The sequence below is a fragment of the Pleurodeles waltl genome, chromosome 9, assembly GCF_031143425.1.
Source record: "Pleurodeles waltl isolate 20211129_DDA chromosome 9, aPleWal1.hap1.20221129, whole genome shotgun sequence".
In the NCBI taxonomy this organism is placed as follows: domain Eukaryota; kingdom Metazoa; phylum Chordata; class Amphibia; order Caudata; family Salamandridae; genus Pleurodeles; species Pleurodeles waltl.
This window is the reverse complement of record NC_090448.1, coordinates 866,660,520-866,680,344: the sequence shown is the minus strand read 5'-3', so window position 1 is coordinate 866,680,344 and position 19,825 is coordinate 866,660,520. Positions and strand designations below refer to the sequence as shown.

General features: G+C 44.5%; 1 protein-coding gene across 2 annotated transcripts in view; it reads left to right on the top strand.

The window, feature by feature from the left end:
* The window catches only part of PTPN21 (protein tyrosine phosphatase non-receptor type 21), a 351,990-nt gene that overhangs the window by 166,529 nt on the left and 165,636 nt on the right, over positions 1–19,825 (top strand). Inside the window, exons 11-12 of one of the 2 annotated variants that reach the window (XM_069208138.1) lie at positions 18,109–18,207; positions 18,921–18,981. In XM_069208138.1, the coding sequence (XP_069064239.1) occupies positions 18,109–18,207; positions 18,921–18,981 (160 nt within the window). The remainder of the gene's footprint in view (positions 1–18,108; positions 18,208–18,920; positions 18,982–19,825) is intronic. The other variant, XM_069208139.1, reaches the window with a different exon arrangement.

The following is a 19,825-nucleotide window of genomic DNA, read 5'->3' as shown; positions in this document are numbered from 1 at the left end:
CTTTTTGTTGGCTCTACGACTCTACGACTCTGAGCACTTTATCACTGCTGATCAGTGCTAAAGTGCATGTGCTTTCCCTTCTCAACTTGGTATGATTGGTGTACACCTGGTTGGCACATTTAATTTACCTGCTAGTCCCTTGTAAAATGGTATCCCTTATACCCAGGGCCTGTACATTAAATACTACTAGTGGGCCTGCAGCGCAGCTTGCGCCACCCACCGAAGTAGCCTTTCAAACCTGTCTCAGGTGTGTCTCGGGCCTTCTACTGCAGTTTACTGCCACCCTGACTTGGCAAGTCAAACTACTTGCCAAAACCTAAACTCTTTTTGCTGCACCTAATTCAGCCCTAATGTAGGCCTAGCCAGCCCTGTGGGCAGCGTGCTGTGTATATAAAAGGTAAGACAGATGTCTTCATGTACTACATGTCCTAGTAGTGACAGCCTATTTAGCTTCTCACTACTGTGAGTTCTGCTCCTCTCATGGGATTGCATTGGAAATGCCCTGACATGTCTCTGGTATCTTCTGATCTATGAGGAATAGTATGGGCATGTTTAGTATGTTTGGAACAACAGTGAGAAATCCTGCTTATTGGTGTAAGTGGATTTTTTATTACCATTAAGAAATGCCACTTTTAGAAAGTGGGCATGTAGGAAGCTGGCCTGGTGTGTGGTGGGTGCCAATGGTTCTTACACTTTACATCAGGTCCAGGTATCCCTTCTTGGTGAAGTGTAGGCAGTGTCTAAAAGCCAGGCTCTCTAGAGGTAGCTGTGGACGAGAAGGCTTATCTAGGAGACACGCAAAGCTCATGCAGCACCACTGGTAGTCACACAGCACTTTCACACATGAAAGAAAACACTCAGTTGTACAAAAATAAAGGCACTTTATTTTTGGAACAAAATCACCACAAAATACTAGAAGGGTAACCCACCATTAGCAGGTAAGTAATACACTAAATATATACACAAGTAATCAGAAATAGGCATAGAAAAGGTTAGAAAACAGGGCAAATAGCAATAACCAATAGTGACCCTAGGGTGAGCACTAACCATATACTAACAAAATGGAATGCGAACACAGGAACCCACCTAGGTAAATGGAGTGTGTAGAGGGGAGATAGTAGTACTAGAACTCCACAGAGGTAAGTAACACAGTACCCCCGCGGTCAGGAATGCTGGAGTAAATCGCTGGATTTTCCCCAAACAACTCAAAAGAGGAAAAGAATAAAAAGAAGACACCCAGACAAGACTGCAAGAAAACCAGCGGTGGATTCCTGAAGAAAGAAGACCTGTGGAAAGAGGGGTCCAAGACTCACAGTAGAGTCCAGGAGGAGTAGGAGCACCTACCCACCCAGGAGTTGGTCGACTATGATGAAGAACAGGTCAGCACTGCAGCCCTGGAGCTGGAGAAGAGTTCCTGATGGATATAGCTGAAGTCCCACGCTGGAACGAAGATTGCAGACAGGTGTCGGTGCAGGAATTCCACCAACAAGCCTTGGCAGAGGCAAACTCGCAGTTAGTGGAAAAGAGGTGCTGCTGGTGACCAGCAAGGCCCAGGAGGACTCAATCCAGGAGGGGAGAGTCACAGGGGACCCTCAATGACAGAGTCCACAGGATCAGAGGCAGCACCCACCGGAGTTCCACCGGACAGGGACACAGGAGTCTCAGAAGAAGCCCACGCAGCACTACAAAAGAGGATCCCACACCGCAGGTGAACCAGGCAGAAGGCTGTACTTTGCAGGATGGAGTGCTGGGGGTCTGAGCTACACGTTGCCTGAAGATCCCTTGGAGGAGATGCAAACAAGCCTTAGCAGCTACAAGAGACACTGTGCACGGGGGTACTATCCTGCTTAGGATGGCAAAGGCTTAACTCCATCAAAGGTGGACAGCTGGTAGAGAAGACCAAAAGGACTACTCCGGACCACCACCCGTGATGCAGGATCCACGCAGCTCAAGATGAGGGGAGATCCATGCAGCCAGTCGTCGCTTGTTGTAGGTGCCTGCGGTTGCAGGGAAGTGACTCCTTCACTCCAAGGGAGATTCCTTCTTCTCTTTGTGCAGGCTGAAGAGTTGCACTCTTCTGAGGATGCATGGCCAGAGAAATGTTGCCAAGATGGCAAGAGACATAGAAACAAAGTTGCAGAACAGTCTTCTTCGTTGTAGCAGCGTTTGTTGGTTCCTGGAGGGTCCAGTCACGGTTCCAGTGGCCAGAAGTCGAAGCAGAGGTTGCAGAGGAGTCCTGCCTAAATCTTGCAAGTGGAAACTGAGGACCCACCCAAGAGAGAGACCCCAGATATCCCTGAAAGGGGTATTGGTCACCTAACCAGGTAAGCACCTATCAGGAGGGGCACTGACGTCACCTGCCTTGGCTGGCCTCTCAGATGCTCCCGGAGTGCCGTGCCAACCTTGGCAGAACCCAGGGATCCTCTGGAGGAGCTCTGGGCACCACCCCTGGGTGGTGATGGACAGCGAGTGGTCACTCCCCTTTCCGTTGTCCAGTTTCGCGCCAGAGCAGGGACTTGGGGTCCCTGAACCGGTGTGGACTGGTTTGTGCACGGACGGCACCAAATGTACCTTTCAAAGCAAACCAGTGGCTTGGGGAGGCTGCCCCTCCCAAGCCAGTCACACCTATTTCCAAATGGAGAGGGTGTTACTTCCCTTTCCCAAAGGAAATCCTTTGTTCTGCCTTCCTGGACTTGATCAGATCAAGCAACAGGAGGGCAGAAACCTGTCTGAGGGGTGGCAGCAGCTGGGCTGCCTGACAACCCTGTAAGACTGGTGGTAACGATGCTGGGGGTCCTCTAATGAGCCCCCAAGGTGCATGGAATCATACTTCAATACTTGGAACAGTATTGGGGTATGATTCCGACATGTTTGATACCGAACATGCCCTGGTTCGGAGTTACCGTTATGAAGCTGGACATAGGTAGTGACTTAGGTCCAGTATACGTGTAAAATGGCGTCCCAGCACTCACGAAGTCCAGGAGAATGGATCTGGAGTTTGTGGGGACACCTCTACTAGTGCAGGGGTGCCCTCACACACAGGTACCTGTACCCTGCCCTCTGGGCTGAGAGGGCCTTCCATAGGGGTGACTTATAGTGACATTGTGTAGTGACCTGTAGTGAAAATGGGTGCCTGCACCTGTGTCACGCAGGCTGCAATGGCAGGCCTGCAGAACCCTTTGAATGGGAACCCTACGGGTGGCAGAATAACTTCTGCAGCATATAGGGTTCCCCTGGAACCGCAGTGCCCTGGGTACCTAGGTACCATATACTAGGGACGTACATGAGGGGACCAGTAGGCCAATTGGGGGAAGAAAAAGTTAACAGCAACCAAATTTAGAAGAGAGAGCACAGTCACTGGGGTCCTGGTTAGCAGGATCCCAGGGAACAGAGTTAAACAGGCAAAAAGTGGGGGTAACCAAGCTAGAAAGAGGCTACTTTCCTACAAGGTATTTCTCTGTGCATATAACTTTAGTGCTTTCGCGGCTTGACTCCAATCCACATATCGGGTAGAGTGACAGCTCCAATTGTTGCATACTTTCCAGACACCGATCACACAGGAAGGACTGGGTGTGACAGAAGAGGCATCTGCATACTAATAGTCTTCCTGGGCTGGGGAGAGGGAGGGTTGTTCACACCTTACATATGACTAGGCTGTGTCCCGTCCTCACACAATGGACTGATTACCCGCTACTGATGTCTGGAGACAGGGCTGGGTTGAAAGGGTGTTGTGCTCGACTTGAAAGGACTCCTTTGAAGTTACCCCCTGAACAAAGGCATTTTTGAGAATGAGTTGGGGACCCTTGCTCCTGTTCGATAGAGCACTTTTGGACCTGGGACTGAACCTTTGTCAGAGGGTCTACCGGACTGCACAGAAGACTCATCTGGACTGCTCTTATGTTTGTTGCCCTGCTGCCCGGTGTCTGCTGGGTGGCACAAAGGACTCATCAGGATTGCTTTTCTGCTTGTTTCCCTGCTACCAGCTGCTCCCTGACTTGGACTTCCCTGGCACTGCTGGACAGCCTGGAGAAACTGCCACTGTTGCCCTGATATGCTGGACTGCCTGAACCTGTGTACCCCAGTGATCTCCCAAGAAGCCCCATGTGTGAAGATTGCTGGTTTTTATTCCTGATTTCTACAAGTATGCCGCCTGAGGAGTACTTCATTATCCACTATTTTTATACTGGGTGCACTGAGAGTGATGTGTGGATTCACCTCAATGTTTTGCTTGTCACGAGCGCATGGTGAGTGCCCTATACCTCCCATCTTTTTCCAAACATTAGAGCGTATTGAATGCCTCATCCGCCAGGTATCTGCTGTCCATGCTACATGGCTCACTAAACAAGTGCCTCTGTGCCTTCCCAAGTCTGGGGCAGAGCTGGGGTTTGTCAACTCGCTATTCCCGGCCACTCAAGTGAGGGAGATCGCAACTGAGGAAGAGTACCGTAAAACCCTGAGTCGAGGTGCCTCCTGTGGCTCCCCAGATCCGTGCCAGAGACAGACTTTGTGGAGTTGCCAATTTCTCGGCCTCTCGAGTGAAGGAGGAAGCGACTGGGAAGTACCATATTTGCCCCAGAGGAAGCACCACACAAATTCACTCTATCACCCTCCGAGTGTGCCGATCTTCCTACTTACCCCCGAAGGGCTCTAACGTCCATTGAGCGAGCCCCTCCTTGTGTGCTAAGTTGGCCGCCGTACCACAGAACCTGCCGGCACCTCTCCCCCTGGTCTCCTCACTTGCTTCAGAGGACTACCGGGGGCTCGCAGACACCACGGGGTCCAGCACTGCCTGTCCTCTTTCACCGATGCCCGCAGCCAGCATTTCTTCCCACCGCATCAGCGAGGAAGCTACTCTTTGTCCAGAAAATACTTCTTCTTGGCTGCTCAAGGACGGAGAGCGCGACCAAGAAATTATCGTATTACCTGGAGGTAAAAAGCTTCCACATTTTTGCTTTCATCTCCCCGTAACTGTTACCTAATGCTTTACATTCCCCTGATATGTCCGATTACTTCACAGTGCATGTAGGCGGTGTACTAGAACCTGGAGTAAATGGGTTATACCCTTCTGTTTGGTGGTGATACGGTCTATAGCAATGGTTCCCAATTTTTGACTTCTGTGGACCCCACTTTATCATATCTGGAACCCAGGGACCCCCACTGAATCATTACTGGGATCCAGGGACCCCATTCCCCCGTACTGAGTTTTTACTAAAAGCTGAGGACCTAATCTGTTAATACTATTCCAAATCCTAAGCAGTCGCAGACCCCCTGAGAAGGCTTCGCGGACCCCCCAGGGGTCCCCGGACCACAGGTTGGGAACCACTGGTTTACAGTATGTGTATGGGGAGGGAAGGCTTTATGATGACATGTGCCTGGGGTAGGGGGGTATAATAGTTGTATAGGGTTCATGTGCTTGTTCCTTTTATTAGCAGCAATTATAATGTGTTTATTAGGACATGTGCATTTATCTTGGTGACAATTCTGATCTGCCTTTGGGGGGAATGTTCCAGGCTGCGTACCTTTATTTTTGGTGATAATGATGATCTAACTACTGCCCGTATTGCAGATTAATAGTAACCTATGTGTTTACCTGACTACTGCCTGTTTTCACAGAGTTCTAGTAACTTGTGTAATGAGCTGACAACTGCCTGTGTAGCAGGGTACTACCGATGCATGCCGTTATTGGTCTAATTATGTTTTATGCAGTATATTGTATTTTTATCTAACTTGTTGTGGCGTTTTTTTTTTGCAGTGTATTTATTGTGTCACTAGTGTGTGTGTTATGCAAACGCTTTACACATTGCCTCTGGGGTAAGTGTGACTGCTCGTGTTAAGCTACCAAGTGGGTGAGCAAGGGTTACCTTGGGTGTGTAGCTCCCTTGCCCTTACTAGAATGGTGGGTTTTACCTGGTTCAGGTGTATACCATAGCCAACCAGAAACCCATTTCTAACATCAGCCAACCATGAATAAAACTCCCTCTTCTCCGACCAAAAAGTCCACAAGCATGGAAGGGAAGGCTAGCGAGCCACCACTGCCCTCAGGCCATGGTAGGTAAATTTAAAGACTCAATGACATCAGCCTCCACACCAAAAGCTTCCACTTCCATTCAACCCCGACTGTTTCCACACTGAAAAGACTCCCTGCCTCAGCATGGCAACTTAGGCACCTCTGCACCAAAAAAAAGAGCGCCTCAGCACCAAAAATAAATTGCTAGCTCCATAGCCTCGAAGTCCACAACATCCCCTGAGCCCATACATCATAGTATGAAGTAGTAGCTCCATGCTAAGCAGTCACAACTGCTTATACAGCCACAGACAGGGAAATTGCTGTTCAAAGCTGTTGTTACTACTCCTTCAAAACAACAAATGTTTTTTAAAGAGGTTCTGGAAACACCTTCCAGGCACACAAAAGAGAATGGAGAAAGACCTGTCAGAGATCCACCCACCTCTACATATATCTCCACCACCACCACCAACTACTCCTTCTCCTCCACCTTCTCAAAGTGACCCCCTTGACATCTTCTCACAGGGCTCACCTCACTCATTTCAGGACACCCCGGACACGGGGGATATTATGTCTTTCCACTCAGACACAGACCCTTGGTCTCAATATGATGTGGACACATATATGGACACTGACATGGAGGTCTACCCAGCTTGATCAACCCACCATATGATACTACAACTTTACAAGAACTCATTGGGAGGGCAGCCTTGTACTATCAGGTGCCTCTTCACAAAGAGGCCATCGAAGATGATTTTCTTTTTTAAACACTTACCACTTCACACAAGTCCACTCAATATCTACCCTTTTTTAAAGGTATGTTGAGGCATGCAATTATATTTTCCAGGACCCAGCTGGAGCACGCATTATCCTTTTGTAGGTGGCAAAAAAATATAGGCCACCGCATCTGACCCAGTTTTTGTTAAAGGTCACGTACCTGCTGACTCTTTAGTAGTATCTAATGCCAGAAAAGTAGCTGATCCACAATCTGCGCATGAAGCACTGCCTCCGGGTAAGGAGAGTAAGATCATTGAGGCTTCTGGTAAGTGTGTTGCTCCTCAGGTGGCCAGTCGCTGGCGTGTCGCCAATACTCGAGATCTACTTGCCACATACGATCATGCCCATTGGGATGAAATGGAGGAACTTCTCCAGTGACTTCCAGAGGAGCACAGGAAAAGAGGCCAGAAAATTGCTACTGAGGGGCAATTAATATCCAACAATTCCATCTGCTGTGCAGCAAGAGTAATAAACACATGCGAGGCTACGCTTTTCAGGTTTTAAGCAGGAGGTACAGCAGGCAATCTTAAATGTACTATTTGATAAAGAACACCTTTTCGGTCCACAAGTAGATCAGGCGGTAGAGAAGATAAAGAAGGACAAAGAAGGGGCAAAATACATGGGGTCACTTCAACTCCCTGCCTCACGTGGTACTTTTCGCAGGCCTCAGTTTAAAACAGCCTCTAAGCCCTCCGCATCTGAAACCTTACTATCATACAGTAAAGCTCAACCCCACACATCCTCTCAAAGAGGATTAAAATCACCCTCCCCTCGAACCTCTTTCACTGCCACCAAGCAGGGACTCACTCCACCTTCCTTCTGAATACCAAACACCTGTAGGAAGACGTCTTCGGTTATTTTTTCAAAATTGGCAAAAAAGGATGACAGATCAATGGGTGTTGGATATTATGCAACATGGTTATTGTCTGGAGCTCAAGTACACACCTACAAACATTCCCCCCTCGCACTCACAAATTTTCACTGGACCATCTTGCTCTCCTCAAACAGGAAATGCAGGTCCTACTGGAGAAAGGAACAGGAGGTACAGCAGGCCATCTTAAATGTACCATTTGATAAAGAACACCTTTTCTGCCCACAAGTAGATCAGATAAAGAAGGACAAAGAAGTGTCAAAATACATGGGGTTGCTTCAACTCCCTACCTCGCATGGTACTTTTTGCAGGCCTCCGTTTAAAACAGCCTCTAAGCCTCCCACATCTGAAACCTTACTATCAAACAGTAAAGGTCAACCTCACACATACTCTCAAAGAGGATTTTACAAAGGCTTGTATATGGGGAATAACACTCACAAATTTTCACAAGGCCATCTTGCTCCCCTCAAACAGGAAATACAGGTCCTACTGGAAAAAGTAGCTATAGACCCAGTTCCTTTACAACATCAGGGAACAGGGGTATATTCGCTATATTTCACTTTCCCCAAAAGGATGGCTCCCTAGGACCTATCCTAGATCTCAGGCCGTTAAATCATTACATCATATCAGAACACTTTCACATGGTCACACTTCAGGATGTGATCCCACTTCCGCAACGGGGTGACTATTTTTCAGCACTAGATTTAAAGAACGCCTACATTCACATTCCCATAACCCGACACATCGCAAATATCCCATATTTGTGATAGGACAGCACTACCAATTCAAGGTGCTTCCCTTTGGGGTCATAACAGCTCCAAAGGTGTTTACAAAATGCCTCGCAATTGTGGCAGCTCACTTGTGCAGGCAGAAAACTCATTTTACCCTTACCTAGATGACTGGCTTATCAAAGCCAGCAATCTCAAACAAGGTTTGCACCATACTCAAACCAAAATAAACCTACTTCGTCAATTAGCCTTCACCATCAATTTTCAAAAGTCACATCTAAACTCCACTTCAGTTATAGCCCTATCTAGGGGCCATTCTCAACATGCAGTTGGGAATAGCCTACCCAAATGCAGTAAGGGTGCACAATTTTCAAACACAGGTGTCTTACTTTCATCTCAGTCACCTAGTCTCAGTCGAATCAGTCATGAAACTCCTAGCAATGACGGCTTCTTGCGTTGTAATCATACCACATTCCCTCCTTCACACGCGCCCTTTGTATGAATGTCTATCACGCCAATGGTCTCAGGCACAGGGTCCCTCAGAGTATCTAATGTTGGTAGACAGCCGCACCTTTTACTCTCTGCAGTGGTGGAACAAAACCAACCTTTTAAAGGGGTGACCATTCCTGGACCCTATTCTCCAGATCATTCTCACAACTGACGCTTCTCAGACAGGGTGAGGTTCTCATCCCCAGGATCTCACAGTTTAGGATCTTTGGGATCACATCCATCAAACTCTACACAACAACTAATCAGAGTTGTTAGCTGTTCACTAAGCACTTAATGCCTTTTTAATTCATCTCACCAGCAAGGGAGTTCTCATACGCACAGGCAACATGACAACCATGTATTATGTGCAAAAACAGGAGGGCACACATTCTCTACTACTGTCTTGCCTTGCACAGACAATTTAGCATTGGGCCATTCCTCACAATATATACCTCTTAGTGGAACCCCTCCCAGGAACACACAACTATTTTGCAGACCTCCTCTGCGGGATATGGCAACAAGTGCAGAAGTGAGAACTCCACCCCCATTTCCTTCTAACCTGCTTTCAAAAGTGGGGATTTCTAGACATTGTCGCAACAAAGCAAAACGCAAAATGCCCAAACTTCACCTCCAGGTTCCCACACCCTCAGTACAAGGACAGTGGATAAAGTGGTCAGGGATTTTTGCTTATGCTTTTCCACCTCTCCCTCTCCTTCCGCATCTGGTTTAGAAGCTCAGGTAAACTTCTCTTACACTCATTCTAATGGTACCCACATGGGCCAGACAACCGTGGTTCACCACTCTTAGACCTTTCAGTAGTGCCACATAAGTAGCTTCCCTTCAACCAAGCCTTTCTCAGTCCTAACCACAGACAAATCAGACACCCATACCCCAAGGAGTTAAACGTAGCAATTAGGCTCCTGAGGCCCTAGGATGTGGTTATCTAAATCTACCTCAAGAATGTATGGATATTCATAAGGAAGCACATAGGCCAACTGCTAGAACATGTTATGCAGCAAAATGGAAATGGTTTGTGCACTTTTGCATTGCTCAAAATTGGGACCTCTTCCAAGTATCAGTGCAAAATATCATTGTTTACCTTCTTCACTTACAGAAGGCAAATTTAGCATACACCTCCATAAGGTTACACTTGGCAGCTTGTCATCAGAACTGACAACTTTCTACTCTTTGCAGAATCCCTGTCATTAAAGCTTTTCATGGAAGGGCTTAAAAGAATAATACTGCCAATGCTACCCCCAGTGCCTTCATGGAATCTTAATGCGGTCCTCACTAGACTAATGGGCCCACACTTTGAGCCACTACTTTCATGTCCTTTACAGTTTCTGTCGTGGAAATTGGCATTCTTAGTGGCAACAACCTCCCTCAGACGTGTCAGTGAGCTGCAGGTATTAACCTCACAAGAACCCTTTTTTCCAAATACATAAGGATAAAGTAGTTCTTCGTAGAAATCCAAAATATTTACCAAAAATGGTATCTCAATTTCATCTTAATCAAATATTTTAGGAAAAAATGTTTCTCCCTCCAACACGCCCTCCAACACAAGGGCGCCACAGAGAGGAATTCCCTGTAACACCAAAGGAGCGGCAGCTACTTTCTCATCCCCAAGAAGGATAGCTCGGTCACGTCCATCCTTGACCTATGGCCCTATAAGTGCTAGATCCCATCAGAACAATTCCATATGACAGCTCTGCAGGATGTCATCCACCTCCTGCAACAGGCCGATTTCATGATGGCACTTGATCTCAAGGATGCCTATTTCTACATACCCATCCCCCCTGCTCATTGCCACTCTTTGCTTTGTGGTAAGTGAACACCATTACCAATTCAGAGTAATTTCTTTTGGAGTTGCCACAACCCCAAGGGTGTTTACGAAGTGTCTAGATGTGGTGACTGCGCTTTTGGAGAGGGACGGAATTCTTGTATTTCCCTTCTTTGTCTTGATCAGCAATCATCAAACACAATCACCTATAGTGGTGTTCTTGCTCCACTGCATGGGGTTCGCCATAAACTCGATCAATTACCACCTACAAAACTTTACCTGCCCAATCCTTCAACCCCCCCTTTAAACAGGTGCTCTCTCTTTTTCAGCACCATCAGCTCACAGTGCACACTGTCATGCACCTTCTAGTGATGGTTCCCTTGTGCATCCCTGTTATTGCACAATCAAGGCTTCATTTGTGCCCCCCTCCAAGAATGTTTTGCGTTTCAGTGTCCCCAAGTCGAATTTCACTGGGAAGATATAGTTTTGGTATAGGCCAAGGCACAGCACTCAATGCAGTGAATGAACAGAAACTTGTTACGAGGTAGGCCTTTTGCAGACGAATTACAGCAAGTGACCATCTGCAAAGACTCCTCGCTCATGGGGAGGCATGCACATCTTTCCAACATGACTGTCCAGAGAATGTGACCTCTTGACAGCAAGGTCACCACACCAACTGCTTGGAGCTGCTAGCCATTTATATAGCGCTCAAATACTTCTTGCAAGTCGTTTGGGACAAAATAGTGCACATCAGGAAATACCAATTGATTGCATTTTAAAATATACAAAAGCAGGGTGGCACACACAAAAGCAGGGTGGCTGTCTCCGTTAGCCCAGGGTATTTGGCATTGGGCATTCTGCCACAATATTCACCTCATGACGGAGCATCTCCCGGGGGTGGACAACAACTTTGCCAGCCTACTCAGCAGGACTCTTAACAAGTCTATGATTGGGAACTCTACCCCAGGTTCCACTCATTTACTTCTAAAACTAGGTCTGCCCACATATCGACTTGTTTGCTTCCCCAGAAAATGCAAAATGCCTTAGTGCTCCCCTTTTCTGGAGATATCCATCAACACTCACAAGAGACTCATGCTCAGATTGGACTTTCTCACCCAGGGGCAAGGTTGAGGGAGGTATTTAGGATTCTGGACAGGTCAACTTTGTGATTTGGTACATAAGGGCCTGGAATTTGGATACCTGAGCCTTCCCCAGGAATTATTTTTTTCTTAAAGGAAGCCTGATGGCCCACAACTTGGGCTTGTTAAGCAGCAAACCTTCTTTCACTGCTGCATTTCTATGAACCTGGACCATTTGAAACATATGTTATAGGATATTATTGCCTACCTTTTACATTTGCTAAATGTAGGCCTCACCTAAACGCTCACCCTAACAACTCTGAGAATCAAGAGTTGAGTTATACGTGGCCCAGTTTCAAGATCCATAGTAGAAAGGACCCCAGAACACAAGTGGCAAATAACCTCCACCACCACATTTAGGACCCAATAGCACTTGTTTGCCCCACCCGACACCCCCATCCCCTGAATGGGGTCTAGTTGCTGAATTCAGAGAATTCTGGAATTAAGAGACAGGTGCTTGGTCACCAGTGTAAATCCTGAGAAAACCAAGTGCCTCCTAAAATTCACATACTGTCTCTGCCAACTGTGCCATGGCAGTCTGCCTCTCAAGTACACTGCATCCTGCTTGCAGGTGAAGCCAGCAAGTTATAAGGTACTAGCCCATGTGAAGCAGCGCAGAACGGGACTCAAGATGAAAACAATATGCTGGCATTGGTACTACATGGCATGGACTGATGCAGTGTCCCGTAGATTGCCACATCTCATGGCTGTGATGATGGGCCACAAAAGGGGGGGAGCCTTGGTCAAAAGCCCACAGGCCCCGACCCCACCATCCTTTAGGGCTCCCCTGCTCATGCTGATGACAATTTCAATGGAGAATATCAGAAAAGAAGGCTTAGGTCTGGGAATTGATCCCCAAATTTTTAGCACCTGGAATTTTCCTGCGAGGGTGATCCCAGAATGTAATATGAGGTTCCAGTTGAATGTCTGGTGTGCGTCCCAAGGAAATAGCAGGTGGAGAGTACGTTCAGGTTTACTCCAATAATCACAACTCAGCAGCCTGTTTTCACAATTGGGTATTGGTATTGGTTCTACTCTGGTTTTAGAAGAAGGGGAATGGAATCTGGGCTGAGATGAACTATGGGTCATATGTACGAACACTTTTTCCCATAGACACAGAATGGGTAAAAAAAACCTTTGCTACATCAGGCCCTATGTCTTTAGGTGAGGTTTGACCCTTTCTAAATCTTTTCACAGAGGTAATTCTCATGGATTTCTGTAGTAGTTCAGAAAAGCAGATCTGCAAGAGGTGACGATGCACAAGCAAAAATCGGATAATATAAGGCGTTTGGTCCTCCAAACAAATGAATATCTGATGTGTTTGCTGTAATTTATTATTTTGGGAACCTTGCTCCCGATATGATTGTAATGGTGGCATACACTCAAAACTGCCTCGCTGTATTAGTTGGTGACGCTGTTTTATATTATTGACGTTTTTGTACATCTTAAATAAACAGATGTTAAAAAAAAATTATGTAGCAAACTGGAAATTTTAGAAAAATTAAGATAAATCTCCATGTCTATGCTTTAGTGAAAAGATATTTATACACGGCGAATCAGAAAACATTTTTATAAACGTTTTGAAGAACGTTGACTGTTCTTTTTTTTTTTTTTTATTCATATCACTGTAAGCCGTTACCACAGCTTATTAATGTGATTTCTATTTTTTAAAAGCCGCTAACTTGCCAACACTGGTATTGAGGAGGGTGCTTTTAGTGCTGGGTGTTTAGACTTTTCCTTGTTCCTCGACTTTACTTCTAACCACCGAATGGTGGTTAGCAAACAAGACCCAATTGATCCTGTATTTCGGCAAATTAATTTTTCCATTCAAAGAAACTGTGACGAATATCATGTTAAATGTGTTTTCACATAGAGAGAGACTTGCCAGAAGACATATGTGAATATTAGTAAAAAGCTAAAATCAAACACTTTACTAACGGAATGCTAATGAAGAACCTTCACATTGTGGTGATAGTTATTAATCTGGCCTGATATACATATTCACACTAGTGTGTGAACATTGGCAGGAGTAGCAAACCTACTAACTCGCCTGAGGAAGTGAATAACCAGCATGTCTTGAATCTTTCAGATGAGATGGGAGTGTTTTAAGTCAATCTGTACTCATACAAGTCGACTCCGTTTTGCCCTACGATGCTTTATTTGTTGATATTTGTAGTCTGATGAAGTCAGAGTCTTTCTAGAGACATCAAGAAAAGTTAACCTGCAGAATGTCCGTGGACTCTCCTATAATGAATAGTGGGCCAGATTAGACAACCGCTCAGAGCACCTCTGGTCAATTGTATTAAAAAAAACACTTACAAACTATAATCAAATATTTGACAGAGGTGCACTGCAATCTGAAGCTATTTTCACCCTGTGAAATCTTTTGAATACAGATTAATTAAAATGTTCATAAGTCCCTTTCCTTCTTTAGTTGTCCTAGAGCCACGGGTATGATTTGCCGTCTTTGACATGCATCTGATCTTCTAATGGGGTCATAGAAACTAAGTATCTGAATGTTAAACAAGATCGACGGCAAGGATCCCTCAAACGTCAGATAGTCTTTGTGGGAAGTATGTGTTTTGTAAAATGAAAACCGGTAACTGTGGCTTGAACACAAAGGATGGAGATGGCCTGGTGAATTGGATGAAAGCTTTATTAGAAATGGTTTAAGAAGCGGTGTGGTCTTGGCATAATTCTGTAACTCGACAGCTCCTGCATACTTCAAGATATTGGTCACTAATTGTGATTTTGAGTTATATCATTAATGGACAGGGCATCCGGTAAGCCAAAGTGGACCCATTTAGTAATGATGATCTTCTTGAGAATGCTGAGCGCAGTGGATGACTTCTTCTTCCTCCACACTTGAGTCTGCAGTGAACACCCTGCTCTAAAGCACGCTGGTCAGGGTGGAAGCAGGTGCCCAAGACACCAGCTGTGTATTGTTGTGGAAAATAAATACTGTAATTCCACAAAAATTGCGTATATGCTTTTACGTTTTTGCTTAGCCTTTAATTGTAAATGTGGTGTTGTAATAAAATATGACTTATTTATTCCCCTGACATATTACTGTATATATCAAAAGCAAATAAGTGCCAACGGTTGGATTATGTTGGTAAACAATTTGACACAAAAGGCTAAGATTTGGCTATCGCATGGATGTGAGCTAATTTTTGTACATTTTCGTGGGTATATGCTGATTGTGTAAAAGCGTGTTATAAAACTTACTGAAAAGATAAGGATTAGCAGTCGAGGCAAGTATTCTTGTCTTCCCTCGTTGTTTTTTGTTTCCCCCCTGTTCTGGGAGCAGTTCTGTTTTTTTATGGAAATATACAATCCTCACATTGTCAGCAGTGAATATAATATTTCTGGAATATGGCACACTGGTTGTTGAAGACCACATGATTACCATCTGTAGATATTGTCTGGCAGCTTTCTATGCGCCTGAAATAAGGACTGACTTTTTTCTTTAGGTTTGTTGCTATGGAATTAAACTAATTAACTAGGAGGCTGTTCTCCATCGATCTTGCTGGCTGACGCCTAGAATGCAAACCGGTGGTCCTCCCTTTGCAAGTGGAATTCATACCGTTAAGTGATGTTTGAATGCCTTTAGCCCATCAACACTGAGACAGTCGGGTTTCTGTACCAGTAAACTACCAATTTGGGTGTGTTTGCACAATAAACACAGCAACAAAGGACAGTCATTAAGTAATGAAAATAGGATCTGCAAGCTCATTAGAAAAAGGCCACCATCATATTGAGGAAATTTGTAGGAAAGTACCCTCTTTCACAGCATGGTTACCCCCATTTTCGGCCTGTTGTCAGTGTGTTTGACTGTGTTCACTGGGATCCTGCTAACCAGGACCCCAGTGATTATACTCTCTCCCTTTAAACTTGGTAACTTGGTTACTTACACCCCACATTTGGCATACTGGTGCCCCCATGTAAGTCCCTAATATATGGGACCTAGGCCATTGGGATACCAGGGGATCCCCGTGGGCTGCAGCATGTACTATGCCACCGATTGGGAGCCCATACAAAATGTATCTGCAGGCCTGCCATTGCAGCCTGTGTGAAAGGGTGCATGCACTCTTTTCACTACAGGTCACTGCAAGTCACCCCTATGGCAGCCCCTCTTGGCCTAGAGGGCAGGGTGCAAGTACCTGTGTGTGAAGGCACCCCTGCACTAGCAGAGGTGCCCTCATGAACTCCAGTTCCATTTTCATGGAATTTGTGGGTGCTGGGACGGTATTTTGTGTGTGTACTGGACATAGGTAACTACCTATGTCCAGCTACATAATGGTAACTCCGAACCTAGGCATGTTTGGTATCAAACATGTCAGAATCATACCCCAATACCAGTGGTTCCCAAACTGGGAGCCGCGGCTCCCTGGGGCGCCATCAAAACTAGCTAGGGGCGCCGCACACAGTTTGCATGTCTACTAGATAAGCGTTGGCTGCTTCTAGAACTCCGAGCTCCCCTCTACACATTCCACTTACCTAGGTGGGGGCCCTGTGTTCGCATTCCATTTTTTTAGTATATGGTTTGTGCTCCCCCCAGGGTCACTATTGGTTATTGCTATTTGCACTGTTTTCTAACCTTTTCAATGCCTATGTCTGATTACTAGTGTATATATTTAGTTTATTCGTTACCTCCTAATGGCGGGTTACCCTTCTAGTATTTTGTTGTGATTTGTTCCAAAAATAAAGTACCTTTATTTTTGTACAACTGACTGTTTTCTTTCATGTGTGTAAGTGCGGTGTGACCACAGTGGTATTGCATGAGCTTTGCATGTCTCCTAGATAAGGCTTGGCTGTTCATCCACCGCTACCTCGAGAGAGCCTGGCTTTTAGACACTGTCTACACCTCACTAATAGGGGATACCTGGACCTGGTATAAGGTGTAAGTACCTCAGGTACCCACCACACATCAGGCCAGCTTCCTACAAAATTGTTTATTCTATTTAGTTTTGTTATGTTTCAGGTTTTATTTTTACTTTTTCTGTACCTCTCTACCCTACGATACCCAGGTGTTACGAAAGTGAGACACATTTGAGCACTTGGGTGTTTTTTAGAAAGGCAGTAGTTCACTTATAGTGTTTTAATGTGTATGTTTTACAATGTTTTCTTGCATTGTGAGTTGGGCAGTGTCTTCAGTAAACTGGGACTCCTATGGTGGAGGTAGAAGGGTAGTGTTTGTTTGTGTATGTATGGAGGGGGGAATTTGCTGGGACTGGAATGCTGGAACTGATGTTGAACTGGGCTGCCTCATCATGGTCTACCTCCCATTACCTGTTGCTTCCGGTGTGCTTAGGTAAAGGTGACTCTGGTGCAATAGCATGTACGTAAATGGAAAGGATACCATTGCTCTGACCTGCTCCCTTTCTGGGACAATCAAGCCCTTAAACGGGGTTAGGTCCAGTTCTGCGGTGCCACGAACACCAGCTAATCCATTTGCACTAATAATTCTTCTATCTTGTAAAGCAGCGATTTCCCCAAACATTGATTTTTGCAGGTATGAGCTTGGCCAGACTCTGATGGCTAAAAACTGCAATTTTGTAAAGGTCAGTGCTAAGACAGGTGTCAACCTGTAGCAAAACGTTGTAAGATTATTATAGTTGGTAATGATGGTTAGAAGATATAGATTTTCAGTTTTTCCGAAGGCCACTTAGGTAGCCTCCGAAATGTCCTCCGAGCCAAACACACTGACTCAAAGTAGAGGCCATAAAAATTTGAAACAAATTGTGGGGTGGCACATGGAGCTTAGTAACTATCCAGGACTTCATTGGCAATACGTTCGATTTATTTTTCTTTTTTAAAACTTCCATAATATATTGCAGGACTTTAATTTTTTGCCTCAAGCTACAGCTACACTTCATATTTTGCTTTCACCCAACTGTCTTGGTATTGTTTATTCGGTTACTGCTTGTACAAGAATGCACCCTTGGTGGTCTGTGGCATTATAACTTGCTGTACTTAATTTCCTTTCTCTTTATCACGATTAGAAATTGTATAACGTTGGTAGTAGGTCATACAACTAGTTAAAAGAGCTCTTAATTCCAATAACATATTACCACTTGTTGAGACCCTGAGATGATGAATGGCATTCATTTAGAACATGGCTAAATTTATGGTAGTTTGCATTGTGGTTCATGTCTTTTTGGGTATCCAAAACAATTTACCTAACATGTACGAGTACTAGAGAGTTGTAGCATGCTTTCCATTCATAGTGGCTAAGAACCTCATACCTCAGTAATTATCACATTCAAATGAACTTTCTACCTTCAGTTCTTAACTTTTTCTATGTCTCCTGTCTTCAGAGACTCCGAAAGCCCTCCAGTGGAAGGCACTCCGAAATCTTTCCTCCTCCTGTCCTTTCCACGCTTTCCAATTCTGTCTCGTCCTTCTCCTCCCAAGGGGTGAGCCTGAACAATCGTTTCTCATCTTGGCTGTGCGTCTGTTGCGTATAACTGTAATTCTTGAACTTGAGGTGCCTATGTCTTGATAAACCTAGACTATGATTTAAACAAAATATTACACTTTGTGTGAGCCACGTGGAAGGTTAACAAGACATTGTGCCACTTACTGGCATAGCTAGTATGCAAATATGTTGCCTCTACAATCCCTTTGGACAAATTGGAATTCATTGAAAGTATCTACAATGTAATTCTACTTAAAATATAAACAAACATCGAGTCTCACATTTGATTAAAAACATACCAAATTTATTGGACATCTTTGGCTATGGAGGCCAGATAAAGCAGAGGTTTTAGTGTGTGAGTTGGCTTCAATAACTATACGTTATTGGCAAATATGTATGAAGCAAAAGAAAATGTCTGCACAAAGGTCTCGATACAAGTGTTCTACAGTAGCAATATAATGAAACACCTCTTCGATTTCATTAAAGCTGGAGACCGCTTTGGAACTGTCAGCTAGGTAGAGAAGTGAGTAGATTGAGTGCATCTCTGCTTACCTCTTACCGTATTCTGTTTACGTGGTTTAGTCACATACATCTTGGCTGCAAATGTCAGTGTTTTCTCACTGTATCCAAAGTTGAAAACTGGTATATATTAATAGGCATACATTTCAAATTGACTTAAAATAAGATTCTGTTTTTGTGGCTTCTTTGTAGGCAAACCCAGACTATTTCTGTAAATCCTGTCCGGCGAGGTTCTTCGTCCAGAATATCACTGGTAAGAATGGTAATTATTTAAGCAACTGAAGTAGTTGTTTTTTTCAAATTAATGTCTTTTTACCACAAATGGAACATATCATGTACGATGGAGAGTGCCTGGTATTTAAAACGTTTAGTCTGCACTACACATCCTGGTTACTCTATTTTAGTGACATTTCTGATTTTTGAAATAGTGCTGTACTTTGAGGTTAGAACATCATTATTTAATCTACCACATGTGCCTCAATTTCTTGTCTCACTGAGCCTCTTTCCAGTTTCATGGCATTTACTTTTTTGTTGTCATTCATCAGTTCTTGTTTTTAAAAGAAAAGAAAAGTATGCGGTTTCCCGTTTTGTGTATTCCTTAATGCAGTGTTGACTAATGCTCTCGGATTTCTTCTTTGTATTTTAACATTTTGACAAAAACTAATTAAAAAAATTGATACAACAGACTTAGAAACAAAAATTACCTTTGCAAAAACAACTTTATAAATAAAAAAAAAACTTCATTTTAAAATGTCTCATGTCAAGTCCTAAACCATGAGGTTAATACTTTTCTACAAGAAAGGTACCTAAATTGAATGTAATTGTAATTTCTTGTTTCAGTTGCGTTTGCCTGTTCAGCTGTGCAAGGTGGCTATAATGAGGTTTCAGATGGTGATTTACCAGTCAGAACAACAATGAAAAATGTTAGTGATAACTGTCGGTTTTGACCGATCTTTGAGGCTCATGTATGCAGTGTGTGCATTTGAAGTCTTGTGCTTGGTAAATAGTTACAGAATCACATACAGAGTAAGGACGTAATGTGATGTAATGTACCTGTGGTGTATGTAGTTGTAGTTGAAAAGAAAACAGCATGGGTC